General features: G+C 41.9%; 1 protein-coding gene across 1 annotated transcript; it reads left to right on the forward strand.

Moving 5' to 3' along the window:
• Positions 1-5123: 5123 nt before the first annotated feature.
• On the forward strand, positions 5124-11841 carry pim2 (Pim-2 proto-oncogene, serine/threonine kinase; the record flags this gene model as incomplete). The annotated part of the gene is made up of 7 exons (XM_080733949.1): positions 5124-5187; positions 6640-6740; positions 7605-7655; positions 9532-9749; positions 10409-10578; positions 11008-11184; positions 11696-11841. The coding sequence occupies 7 exons, from the start codon at positions 5124-5126 to the stop codon at positions 11839-11841; spliced, it is 927 nt and encodes a 308-aa protein (XP_080590075.1).
• Between the last annotated feature and the right edge of the window lie 3340 nt (positions 11842-15181).

Below are 15181 nucleotides of genomic sequence, written 5' to 3' on the forward strand. Positions count from 1 at the left end.
TTTTCGAACGTCGTAACTCGTCTTCAAGCTCCCTATACAGCTACGCGTCAAATGTTCACAATCAACAGAATCAACATCTTCTTTTTTTAATCGCACTTTGGTACAATTCTTTTTATGCAGCACTTCTACAAGCTCATATTTCAGAAGATGTCGAGAAGTATACACCAGATCAATTAAAAACTAAAAGAAACTGTTAAATGGCAGATCTACAAGCTCACGATGCGTTGCGAGCTTTTAAAGTGTAAAAATAGGACTGAAGTGGCGAACGAGTCTATTTCTAGCTGGTGTGCGAGATAACGGCACACGTGCACACACACACACACACACACACACACACACACACACACACACACACACACACACACACACACAACACACACACACAACACACACAACACACACACACACACACACACACACACACACACACAGATTGTGAGTGACATCTGTTACCGTCTACGGCTGCTCTGTACGCCCGCTGATAAACACTGAGTTCTCAGTAATTCCAGTCTAGGGTCGGGATGTGACGATACGTGATATTATCGTTTATCGTGATAAAAAAACACTCGCGATAATCGTATCGTGGAGATTTAATTTATCCTGATATCGTCCTCCGTCACGCACTGGGATCAATTCACCTTTTATTTGCTGAGCTGCATATCCGGTACCACTTAAACCCTCTATAATTGGTAAAAGGTATAATTGGAATATAGGTACTTGAAAAAGTATTTTTTTTTTCACTCTTTATCAAATGTCTTTGCCAAAATATCTACAAGCTCACGATCGTGACGCGTTGTGAGCTTTTAGATCTGCTATTTTTTGGCGGATGTTCCGCCCCAGGATAATGGATTTTGATTATCGTGATAATATCGTAAATTTGCGATTTCTTTGGTCACAATAATCGTGATATGAAATTTTCATATCCCTAGACTAGGGATGATACAATATGAAAATGTAATCAAAATCCAAATCCATTACACGTTTGCCAAAAAATAGCCGATCTACAAGCTCACAACGCGTCGGCAAAGACATTTGATAGAGAGTGAAAAAAAGACTATCAAGTATATTATAAGTACCTTTTACCAATTATAGAGGGTTTAAGTGGTACCGGATATGCAGCAACTCGGCAAATAAAAGGTTGAATTGATCCCAGTGCATGACGGAGGACGATATCACGATAAACTAAATCTCCACGATACGATTATCGTGAGTGGGTCTTTTTTTTTTATCACGATAAACCATAATATCGCGTATTGACCCATCCTTATTCAAGCCCAAAGAAAAGCTCCTTTTGATCCCCAAATCCGCAATGAGGGGGCGTTTGGTTTGTTGTACCCCGACTCTCTTTAGAATTCCACTCTTCCTCATCACCACCACCACCACCACCATCATCATCACCATCAGACTTATTTAGCTGCATGTTAAACTGACCACAGCTGATGTCATTAAAAAAATACAAGGATATAAAAAAAAAGAAAAGAAAAATCTAGATAAAAAAAAAGAAAATGTCATCCTGTCCTCTTAATGACTGACTGTTGTTGTTATTATTATTATTATTATTAATAATATAAGTTTGTTTTATTTTATTTTCTTGTTTGGGATGAAAAATACCTTTTTTTTTCTTGGAATAAAAAGAGGAAATGTTTCTGAAAAAAGAGGACGTTTTCAATGTTTTTTTTTTATTTCTTTGATCTTTTTTTGTTTTCTTTTTGGTCACACGGACATAAAACATGTCTTTGAAAGTGTCTGTCACAAGTTGGACAGACAGACAGACAGACAGACAGACAGACAGATGGACAGAGAGAGACACAAACAAACAGACAGACAGACAGACAGGGTAATGTAGGTAGTTTGTAAAAACAATCTTTATTTTCTTTGTATTGTGACTTTTATCTCAACTGGAAATGTGTGTGTGTGACGTGTGTGTGTGAGAGAGAGAGAGGGGGAGAGAGAGAGAGGGAGAGAGGGAGAGAGAGAGCACACTACAAAGGACGGGGATGTTTTATGGGGACTGTCCCCATGGTGTCTATAATATTCATCTTCTCTTCTCGTGCTCTCTCCAAACTTTCTATTTATGATCTATGTTTCCCAAACGGTGGGTCGGTACCCCATTTGTGGCCTCATGGACCTAATTTGTATGCATTTCCCAACATTACATTAAAACATTTTTAAATACAAAAAAAATAAAATAATTGCATACATTTTTAAAGCAAACAAATATAAGAAAGTCCATTAATAAAACATAACAATTAAGAAGTAGTGGAAAAATTCGAAGTGGATCTGCAAGCTTGTTAACACGGCGCAAAGCGACGCGTTGCTTTTTGTCGTGTCGCTTGTAGATCTGCTACTAGATTTTCACTAGTTTGGGTCCCCGGTGGCCAAACGTCTAATAATTTCTATTTTTTTTGGGGGGGGGGGGGTCTCGACCCGAAAGGTTTGGGAACCTGTGATCTTTATTTATCTGTAAAAGTGGACGACAATAACCAACCTACTCTCTGGTCCTCATCACAACCTTCATCACGTCGTTGTCGTGTGAAAACCTTGTATGTCCAAAACCCGCTTGTTTTGCATTTATCATTCTGAAAAATGATTTAAACTAGTGAAAACAGCCGATCTACAAGCGCACAACGCCTCGCACCGCGAGGCGTTGTGTGCTTGTAGATCTGCTGTTTTCACTAGTTTCGTGCGACGGCCTTGTACGATGAAGCAGGGCTTTGCTCTGCGAAAGAACGGACAAATCTGAAACTTGGAGATACGAGGTTTCCACCCCGACAACGACGATAACCATGTTTGTTACTGGTCGTTTATTTCCAATGTGAATTATTATTATAATTATTATAATTATTATAACAACACTTTTGATTATAACAGGTTTTACTGGTGGTTTTTCCTCTCTTTTTGGTGATTATTAATTAATGGTCCTCTTGTTATTACTATTAACATGATATTATAAATCATTGATGATGTAAATATATTGACACATTTCTTTGCTAGCTTTTTGTTGCTTTCAGGAACATGATATTATTATTATTATTGTATAAAAAGAAAATGATTTCATCGGACTGCTGGACGAGTCACTCTTAATTCTGACGCTTCTGAGAAGAACCGATCACGTTTTGACTCGGGAGTCCACGTTTAGCCTACTGTAACACTGTGTGTGTGTGTGTGTGTGTGCGTGCGTGCGTGTGTGTGTGTGTGTGTGTGCGCACGCGTGTGTGTGTAATTGTCATTGTTTTTTTTTAAAGATAATGTTTAAAAAATATATTCAGTTTTTGATTAGAATTTTTAGGAGTTAAAATGGCACAACAACTAAAATAATAATAAAATACATTTGCCCAAAAAAGAAATAAAATAGAACAAGGTATGTTTTAGAATAGTAGGCTCTACTTTAAATATATTATTTTAGAAAAAAATATTGTGATATTGTGAAAATTGTGATATGATACAACAAACGTGGGTGTGGGTATGTGCGTGCGTGCGCGCCGTGGTCCTTAGAGAGAATAGAAATGTCTCGTGTCCTTATAGTATTTCGTGTGTGTGCGTGCGTGTGTGCGTGCTCCTTTTAGAGAGAATAGAAATGTGTTGCCTGTCCTTATTTGTGTGTGTGTGTGTGTGTGTGTGTGCGCGCGCCCGCGTGCGCGCTAAGAGCCGTTGGGCCGTTATTGTATTTACCAGAAGTGAGTTGACTTCTCATCATCAACATATCAGCGGTTCACTCACTTCCTTCCTTTCCTGGAAGACACTCACACACACGCACGCACGCACGCACGCATGCACCACGCCACACACACACACACACACACACACACACACACGCACGCACGCACGCGCGCGCACAGTTGCGAACGCACGTACCACCACCGGTCCCGCCGCGGCTGCCTGTATCTATTCTGCATCTAGCTTAAGGCAAAGACAAGACCCCCAAATTCAGACATTTGTAACTAAAATATTTGCTTCTGGGGGGCCGGGGAGGGCCGCGGGGGGTCCCTGGAACAAAATATTTGGAGATGGGGGGTCCGCAGCCAAATACATATCATTTTTTGGGGGGTCCTTGACATTACATATAGTTTGAGAACCACTATAGCAACATTTAAGGCTACTTTAAGTACCAAAAGTAAAAGTAGGCTACAAAATGTTTGAAAATAACAGATCTACAAGCTCACAACGCGTCGCGATGCGACACGTTGTGAGCTTGTAGATCGTCTATTTTCAAATAGCCAAGGTATAAAATAGGTCTAAAGTGGATTAATGTATATTTTATAATATTATAATTTGTTTCTGCAAAGCAACTAGAAACTAAAGTTTTCAAATAATTGTAGTGGAGTAAAAGTACAATATTTGGATCCGAGATGTTGTGTAGACTACTAGAAGTAAAAGTATTGGAAATACTCAAGTAAAGTACAACTACTTCAACATTGTACAGTATTGTACAGTACTTAATTACATCTAGTACTTAGTTACTTACACCATGGTAGAATCGGCCTATATCAATGGTTCTCAAACGTTTTCATGTCAAGGACCCCCAAATATATCATGTATTTGGCCGCGGACCCCCATCTCAAAATATGTTGTTCCATCCAGGGCAGGGACCCCCCAGAAGCAAATATTTAGAGTTCCAAATGTCCCCTCTGCCTTAAGCTAGATGCAGTTTAGACACACTGCAGCCGCGGCTCTGCTGCTCTGCTCTGCTCGCTCCTGATTGGCTGACGACCATTCAAAACAAACCACACATGCTGCCGGCCGCTGATTGGACCGCGGCCACTGTTTGGGGCGCGCTGATTGGCCGGATTGAGTTGTGGGTGGGCGTGACCGGAAAGGCAGGGATAAAAAACAAAACACAACAAGAAGAGAGAAGTTAGACTCACACGGACTGAAGAACAACAACAACCTTACAGTTTAACATAATTACAATATTAATTTAGAAATATATCTTTTTTTGGAGAAATACAAACCAACGATTTCTTTCTGGAACTTGAAAGGAGGATTATTTATTATTAATTTTGCTTTTTGTTTTTTTCGCTTTTTCCAATTCTTCGGTTGACGGACTACAGTTTTAAAAGCTGGTTTTCCTGATCACAATGGATTTATGAGATATTAATCAATACGTGTTTAATAATAAGAAGATGTTGTTGGATAAACGAGTGGAGCTTAACTGCGAGGAGGAGGAGAGGAGAGAGAAGAGAACAGGTGAGAATTGATTAATTTATGAATTCCACATTCCTTCATATCTGTCTACTATAGTGTCGCATCCAGGTGCGCATAACTCCACAATCACATCATCTTCTTCATTCTTCAACATGAATTTAGCTTTGTTAATGTTGATGCTACAGAGTAGAGTCTATCTTTGTTATGTTGATGTGAATGTAGGCCTATACAATCTGCACAATTATAGCCTATCTCAGTGGTTTGGTTTTCAACCCTTTTCACATCAAGGTCCAACATGATCTATTCAGCATTTGAGCCACGGACCACCATTTCTAGCCTCTCAGACCCAGAATATCTTGTTGTTGTGTTGGTTAAGATTTTATCCACAAGGAAAAGATAACAGGCAAACATTGACCAAAATAACCTTTTTCTACATTCTCTATATTGTGTAGACTTCTTAAAAAGAAAAAAAGATGTTTAACAATAATTTTACTCTTGAGAGCCTAAAATTAAACCAAATGGACCCGTGAGGCTCTGAAGTGTTAAAGATCTATAAGGGTCCATTTGGTTACCAACTCTCCATCATTTAGCTGGGGACCACCTGGAACCCCCTCAATTAAGAACCACTGGTGGTCCCCGGACCACTGGTTGAAAACCACTGTCATATCTGATTGATATGTTTTATGCTCTTATTGTAGGCATACCTTTTTACATTTTACTCACTTATCACTTGATTCTCAACATCTTTCATTTCGGGGTCCCCCATTTGATAAAATACCTCTGGACTGTTATATGCATTCTAAGAACATTTTAGCGTTGCCTACTGCAGTGTTTCTCAACCTTTTTTCTGCATGGGCACACTTTTCATGTCCCAAGAATCCATGGGCACACCAACATAATACGGGGGGTGTAAATATCGTCACTGTCGGGAAGAAACGTATCTCCAAGTTTCAAATGTGTACGTTTCTTCGCAAAGTAAAGCCCTGCTTCATCATACAAGGCTGTCGCACAACAGTAGTGAAAACAGCAGATCAACAGTGCTTGTAGATCGGCTGTTTTCACTAGTTTAAATCATTTTAAAAATGATAAATACAATACTGGCTTTCAAGCAGTTTCAAGGGGCACACCAAAGGTCCCCAGGCACAGTGGTTGAGACACACTGGCCTACTGAATCAATCTGTCTGTCTGTCTGTCTGTCTATCAGTAACTAACAGTTATGACAGACATGACCCCTAGGGGCCATTGAGGGGGTTCCAGCCAGGGGGTCCCCAGCAATAGTCCAGGGCCCGGGCAGGGACAATAATTTCATTTCCATTTGGGGGTCCTTCCTTGGCCTGAAAATGTTTGAGAAGCGCTAATCTACACTACACACACAGAGACGCTATTCATATATCATATCACTTATACAGTAGAAGATAGTGGATTTGATACAATATTAACATTTAACGTTTTGTGTGTGTGTGTGTGTGTGTGTGTGTGTGTGTGTGTGTTCAGATAAGGAGCCCTTTGACAGCCTGTACAGCTGTGGCCCCCTGCTGGGCAGCGGAGGTTTTGGCTCAGTATTCAGTGGACAGAGACTTTCAGATGGACTGCAGGTAGGCCTACTGTACAACCTACTGTACCATGGAACTAACATAGGCCTACTGTACAACCTACTGTACCATGGAACTAACATAGGCCTACTTACTGTACCACCTACTGTACCATGGAACTAACATAGTCCTACTTACTGTACAACCTACTGTACCATGGAACTAACATAGGCCTACTTACTGTACCACCTACTGTACCATGGAACTAACATAGTCCTACTTACTGTACCACCTACTGTACTATGGAACTAACAGAGGCCTACTGTAACACCTACTGTACTATGTGTAGTGATGCGCGGAAGCGGGGATTGAACCCGGGACTCCCACTCGCCAGTCCAACGCACAACCAGTCGTGCTAATGTGGCTGAGCCCGATTGGCAGGGTTGTTGGGGTTGTTGTTGTTGCTGGTTCATGGCTGGTACTAACTGTGGGGGATACTTATGGAACTTACATAGGCCTAGTGTACCATGAAACTAAAATCTAGTGTAGTGTAGGGCAGGCCTTCCACCAACCAGGGACCTAAAAACATAATTAATTTATCTTCTGTACATTTACTGTACAATTTTGTGGCATTTGTACTTGAGTATTTCCAATTTCCAATACTTTTACTTCTACTCTACTACACGTCGGATCCAAATATTGTACTTTTACTCCACTACAATTATTTGATTAACTTCAGTTACTACCGTAGTTACTTTGTAGATTTTGATTACTACAAAACATACATTAACCACTTCAGCCCTATATACATTTTGTCCATTTGAAAATAGCCGATCTACAAGATCACAATGCGTGAAGTTAAAATATTGTACTTTTCCACCACTGTTCAGTTCATTTAATTGATGTTTTTGTTGTTTCTCCCTCCAGGTTGCTATTAAACAGATTCCCAGTGACAGGGTGCAGCAGTGGACCCGACTGGTGAGTTCTTTCTAACATTTCTCATAAAGTGTTTCACCTAGTTTTTTGCTTGCTTTGATGAAGTATATTAAAGGAGCAGTTCACCCCCAAAATTACTTTTTTCCTACACGCCACGGAGACTTGATATTTTTAGTTTTTCCGTCGCATTCCTAAGACAAAAATGTGATTACTATAGACGGGTTTCTGGTCCACGTCACGTTTGATTCGGTACCAAAATTAGCCAATGAAACCAGCGCTCCCCAAAACAACAGGTTTGGGGATTGGACGGACTGATTACATGATACAATCACCTGTGCATTTAGTCTCAATGTTTGTAAACAAGAAACCCGTCTATAAATCTACCCCCATTCGTTCCGGATGGGGACCCAAATGGTTTCGGGACGGGTCCCCATCCGGAATCAATGGGGGTAAATTTACTCTAATTCTTTTTTTTTTGTCTTGGAATGCGACAAAAACCCTCAATATTATTGAACTCAAGTCTCCATGGTGGCGTGTATAATCAATAAAAAAAAAGTCATTTTGGGGGTGAACTGCTCCTTTAAGTGGGTTAAAGAGATAACCACTACCGGTTGACGTTTTTCTTCTAAGATAAAACACTAATGTTATAACACCTTATGTTATTTATTATTGTTGGTGTTGGTGATTAGGATGGAAATGTGAATTTGCTCCTAAAACATCACTGAAAACATTTTCCATCCATTCTAATGATTGGCAGATTATTCACATATCATACACTGACTGTGTGTAGGCCTGTTGTTATTTATTAATACGCAAATATTTGGGCCAGTGTGTTTGTTTACAAAGTGTCCACCTGCCATTAGTAGTCAGTGAGTGTGGAGACAGAGATCAGGCCTATGTCTCCCTCTAGTGTTGAGTCAGGGGAACTTTATTTTGTTGGGCAGTGGAATATTTTGTTGGGCAGTGGGACATTAGCTGATGACATCACGGGGTTTTCCCTTTGAAACGCAGAGCAGAATTCATGAGAACTCAGTGAGGGGATTTTCCCGCCTTCTCTGCCAGAAAGCCACCTGCTTTTATTAGGCTACTGTTTAATTTGCATACATATATATCTTTTTTTTAAGAAAATGCCCGTCCCCATTTAGAACGGGTACACAGTATTGTGTATCATTATTTTGTGCTTTAACTATTGAAAAATAGCAGATATACAAGCTCACAGCACGGCACCGAGTGCCGCACTGCGAGCTTGTAGATCTGCTATTTTTGAAAAATCGTGAAAATTAGAATTTTGACCCGATTCTATAAGTGTCTTTTGAATCCTTCTAAGGTATTTTCTATGTCTATGTTGTTTCTATGTCAGCAATCTGGCCAGCCATCGTCAAAGAAAAGGTCCTTTTCACTTAACTGGAGCTCAGTTAGTATGTTCTTGAGAGACTACTATGTCTGTGGTTCTCAAACCTTCACATGTGAAGGACCCCCAAAATGATTATGTATTTGGCCACAGACCCCCATCTCAAAATATTTAATTCCAGGGACCACTCAGAAGCAAAAATTGAGTTACAAACGTTCGCTTTGAAAATACATATATTCAAAGATTTGCACACATTTTCACAACTTTTTCAAAAATAGCAGATCTACAAGCTCGCAGCGCGGCACCGAGTGCCGCGCTGTGAGCTTGTATATCTGCTATTTTTCACTGGTTAAAGCATTCAATAATTCTAGGCCTAAATGGGTTAAAGACAATACTGTGAAATGTCTCATTTTTATCCAGACAAGTGACTTTTGTGCTCGGACAAGTGAATGCGAAATGTACAAGTGCCTCAAAAAGTTAACGTCAAGCCCTGGCAATAGAAACATCATGGTGACATTGTCCACGCGTGTCATTGACCCCCCTCTCTCTCTCTCTCTCCTCTGCTAGCCGGGCGAGCTGCGTCCCGTCCCCATGGAGATCGCGCTGCTGCTGCGCCTGGGGGGCGGGGCCAAGGAGGAGGGGTCGTCGGGGGTCATCAGGCTGCTGGACTGGTTCCAGGTCAGTGGGCGGGGCTTCCTGCTGGTGCTGGAGAGGCCGGCCCACTGCCAGGACCTGTTCGACTTCATCACCGAGAGGGGGGCGCTGCCCGAGGGGACCGCCAGGAGGTACGCTCACTGTGTGTGTGTGTGTGTGTGTGTGAGAGAGGGGGGCGCTGCCCGACGGGACCGCCAGGAGGTACGCTCACTGTGTGTGTGTGTGTGTGTGTGTGTGTGTGTGTGTGTGTGTGTGAGAGGGGGGCGCTGCCCGACGGGACCGCTAGGAGGTACGCTCACTGTGTGTGTGTGTGTGTGTGTGTGTGAGAGGGGGCGCTGCCCGACGGGACCGCTAGGAGGTACGCTCACTGTGTGTGTGTGTGTGTGTGTGAGAGGGGGCGCTGCCCGAGGGGACCGCTAGGAGGTACGCTCACTGTGTGTGTGTGTGTGTGAGAGGGGGGCGCTGCCCGACGGGACCGCCAGGAGGTACGCTCACTGTGTGTGTGTGTGTGTGAGAGGGGGGCGCTGCCCGACGGGACCGCCAGGAGGTACGCTCACTGTGTGTGTGTGTGTGTGTGTGAGTGTGTGTGTGTGTGTGTAAGAATGTTATTTAGATCAGTGGTTCTCAACCTGTGGGTCGAGACCCCCAGGGGGGTTCCCAAATTATTTTGGGGGGTCCCCAGATGATTAACTTAATTAATGTGCAACAGTAAACAAACCAACATAAAGTTTAAGTGTGTGTGTCAGATGGTGGAGGTGTTACAGTTCTTGTATATTTGTATCTTTGACAGGATACTGTGTCAGATCGTGGGGGCGTTGCAGTTCATCCATTCGCAGGGCGTGGTCCACAGAGACATCAAAGACGAGAACATCCTCCTGGACACCCGCACGCTGGAGGTCAAGGTCATCGACTTCGGCTCCGGTGCCTTGCTCAAGGACACGCCCTACACCCAGTTTGAAGGTGAGTGTAGGATTCAAACCCACACTTTAAACCACAAGCTTTGTGTACTTCATGGTTTGATGGATAGCAAAAGCAACTTAGAAATAATAGTTTTCTAAATTATAATAAACAAATTATACAGCTGTAATGGTAAATGGTGCATTTGTATAGCGCCTTTATCCAAGGCGCTTTACAGAGGTTGTTCATTACATTCACCCATTCACACACATTCATACACCGATGGCAGAGGAAACCATGCAAGGCACCAACCTGCTCATCAGGAGCAACTAGGGGTTCAGAGTCTTGCTCAAGGACTCGTCGACTCCAACTCTGGGGGAGCCCGGGATCAAACCGGGAACCCTGCGTGTTCTAAGTCTCTAACTCTACCCCAGTGTGAAATGCATGAGTGAGAATGAAACGTTTGTGGTGTCTTCTCCCCTCCTCCGTCAGGTACTCGTGTGTACAGCCCTCCAGAGTGGGTGGAGTCTCAGCGCTACGAGGCGGTCCCCCTGACGGTGTGGTCCCTGGGGGTGCTGCTGTTTGACATGGTGTGCGGGGACATCCCCTTCGAGACCGACCAAGACATCGTGGCCGCGGCGCCCAGCTACACCCGACGCATCTCCAAAGGTGCGTGTTTATCACATTAAGACCTGAGGCTGATTCTACACAACGTTTACTGAATCCTAAAAGTTTTCTGGAAACTCCCCAAATTATATGTATTTGGCCCCCCATCTCAAAATGTTGATCCGGGGACCACCAGAAGCAAAATTTTTGAGTTACAAATGTTCGAAAAAAAAAAAAAAAAAAAAAAAAAAAAAATATATATATATATAGTAACACATCTCTCTGTAGCAACAGTTACTGTCAACAGCGCTATTTTAACTAAGAAATATCACTTACACTATTTTAAATGGTAAATATATTATGGGAAGTGTGTAACCATCAGTCCAGGGCACATTGACAGGATTCATTCTTAATCACAGACCTGTTTTAAAAGCTTATCCACTCTTCTACGTGGACTAAACCATACCTGCCTGTTCAATGTTGATAAAACATCCTATAATAGCAATATAACAGGGTGTAATTCAGTAAAGAACACGTCACTTAATCTCCTCTGAACCCTCTCTGTTCCCCCCAGAATGCCAGTCTCTGATTGGCTGGTGTCTGTCCTACCGGCCGGAAGATCGACCAACCCTGGAGCAGATGGCGTCTCACCCCTGGATGATGGAGGGCGGAGCCGAGACGGAGGAGGAGAGTCCTTCTCTCCCAAAGCAGTCCCTGTAGACACAGGCAGTCCAACCAGTCCACTTGTAGACCAGTACAACCAGTGCACTTGTAGACCAGTACAACCATGAACTTCTATCCCAGTCTGTTACTGTAGAGAAGACCAGTACAACCATGAACTTCTATCACAGTCTGTTACTGGTGGCCTCTGGAGGCGTTGATGATGGAACAAACTGAACTCCAAACTCATCAACTCTCAGCCTGGACTCCCAGCCATAGCAACTATAGTCTCCTCATCACCAAGGTTCCTTAATGAACCTTAAGAACTCTTTAGCGTCCATAATCTGGGGACGAACATTGGGCGAAGATAGCGCTATTTATTTTATTTTATTTTATTTTATTTTATTTTATTTTATTTTATTTTTTGGTTTAGTGTCAAGTGTAGTGATGCACGGAAGCGGGGATTGAACCTGGGGCTCCCATTCGCCAGACCAACGCACAAACCGGCGTGCCAATGGCAGGGCTGTTGTGGCCTGGTTCATGGCTGTATAACTATGGAAGCTACACAAGCAAAAACAGGGGGCCTAATAGTATAGACCCTTGGTGACTCTGGTCAACTAAGTATACCGTTTCACCTGATTTTATACTTAGTTCTACGTGCCGGTGTTGAGCGTCGTTAAAAAGCTCACCACACACTGGTGTAGCTTTATAGAGCTCGGTGTAAAGGCCGTGGATGAACGGCGTACGCGTAGCTCTGCGTTTATGAACGGACTGGAGATATTTATTGATAGGAATACGCAGTCCAAGACTGTGACAGACAGTACACACACGTTATCATTACAGTACAGTACACATGTTACTGTGAGAATCACTTCTATTCTTTGTTGTTAAGTTATTTCTTTATATATTTTATTTACTTAATTTGTTACAGAACACGCGTCATGTCAGTTAGTTCTACAGACCTCCGATCGAAGAGAAATGTTTATTTTTTAACTTATGTTTGTTATTTATCGTCAGACAGGGCAGTGTTTTATCTAGATGTGGTAGAGTTGGTTCAAGTGCACCATGGGTAGTGTAGTTTTAATACTTCAATACATAACCTTTTGTGAGTTAAATGTTATTTTGGACAATCTGTTCAAAATAACATACTCAACCAGCTATACAGTAGAACTAACACCACTGGCTATTGAGAAATCTACATCCTCTGCTTGAGGAGGACACCTACTGGAGGACATGTGGTATTGCATGATGCTCAGTTTGCATTCCAGGAGTTAAAAGTTATGCATTAATTTGCATCTTTAAAATAAGAATCATTCACTCTAGTCTGTAAAACTTTAAACGGATTGAAACCTCGCTCAACAGGAAGTCCACAGATTATACTAATATATAGAGTCGTTATATATTTACACATTTTTATTTGTTTATAAGTTATAATTTATTTTTTGTCATAGGCTGATACACAACATGTCTCAGGTTCATTGCTTTAAGTTTGTTCTGTTGGTTTCTGCTTCTAAAATGACCTCAAGTGCGTCTGAACCTTCCGTTGTCGGCATCTGTTCCGACAACCACTGCCACGTTCAAGTAACGATGCCAATTTATGTTTGCTATTTATTGTTTGTTGGTTTGGTGTCATGTGATGCCTCTGCTTTGAAAGACCAAAAGATGTGTTTGTATCGTATTTAACATAGACAAGACAAGATGTTTTAGACACTGGAGACTGGACTGATAGCCTACAGTATGATGAGAAGGAAGTATATATTTGAGCTTAATTTATTAATATATTTATATATTAGGCTTCACTGGTGACATAGGAACACTTTTATATTTTAACATAACAAAACATTGGCCAAAAAACTAAATATATCTTGGACTTCTTCCATTCCTTTTTCTTTTTTTCCCCCTTCTTTTCTTTTTTACAAAATATTTTTGATATATTTGTCCCTGATATTGTTCACGTCCCAATTGAGGTTTGGGAGCTATGCTTTTATTACTGACTGTGTTTTAAGAGTTAATATACAGAGATTGGAGCCTATATTTGTTGCCAGACTGTGATGTCTATGCAGTTGCAGGCCTATCTAATGTAAATAGTTTGTGTGTTGGTTATCTTTCAGTTGATCGTTGAATCGTTACAGTGGCTACTCTGTGACTTGTTACTGAATGTTATTTACATTAAATAAAATAATGTATGTATCGTTTAGATTGATACAGTACATGTGTGAATACAAACTGGTGGTGTGTTGATATTTAATCTGGGGTCGTTTCAATGAATCAATCAACTATGTGTTGACACAAAGGCCAAATGCCAGGGCAGGAAGGCCATCAAATAAAACAAGATTTTATTCCATTGCAATAATTAATTGAATTTAAGGGTTACATTTAATATGTAGAATATCTGCTGTGAAATAAATAAATGGGTATTTACAATCTGATGCTCAGCCCTGCACAAATCAAAGATACTGGATTGGTTTAAAAATGGGGACTCAACAAGACACTGGTGTCTACATATTGACAAGACAGACGGAAGAGAAAGTGGTACAGTCAGCTGGGGCATTAAGGCCACTGTGGCCTCAGGACATGCCATTGGTTTGAGGAGCACAAGGCCAAACTGAGGGGAAATGGCAATGGCCTTCACAGGGGTAACATGTCATTAGGTTGAACACCCTTTGGATCGACCACTAAAACCTAACCCTAACCTCAGTAACCTGCCGACGCTGTTCGACCCAACGGGAGTTCGACCTATGGGGCAGTCCCCCTTCACAGGGCCGGATCTAGCCTTCAGCAAGGTGGGGCAGGGAAAACAATGGGGGGACAAACCTCCCAAAACACCCGAAATGCATTGAAAACTAAGCATTTTGGCACACTTATACCTATGACACACACTACAAACAACAGGTCTTACACCTGCATCAGGCTACAACCCCCATCAACCCCCATCCCTTTTTCTTCTCTTTTTTGGGGGGCCCAATGGCTCTATCTCTCTCTCTATATATATCTTATCAGTTTATCTATCCATCTACCTAGTCATAGCATAACATTTCAAATAGTTTAATATTTTTGATTTTTGCATGCCATCCCTCCTTGCTAGATCCGGCCCTGGGCCTTCGTGGCCTCCCTGAAATTCCTGCCCTTCCACAAACAGAAAGAACACACCTAGGCGTTTCCAGAAAGTGCACTGATAACTTGCAACACTGAGGCTTGGGTTAAACATCAGCATAACAATAGAATGCTTAGAGTCGTTCAGTCGGCACATACATTTGTACATCAGGTTTCTCAATAGGCCATGAAAGAGTTGTCTCCCACATAGTAGAACAACTCCCTTGGGCCTTACACTTCACCACCTTGGTTTTCTCAATAGTAAAACGCATGCAATCAGGCTTGCCTTCCTGAATTTAGCCCACTA

The sequence above is a fragment of the Nannobrachium achirus genome, assembly GCF_963921795.1.
Source record: "Nannobrachium achirus genome assembly, chromosome: 9".
Classification (NCBI taxonomy): Eukaryota; Metazoa; Chordata; class Actinopteri; order Myctophiformes; family Myctophidae; genus Nannobrachium; species Nannobrachium achirus.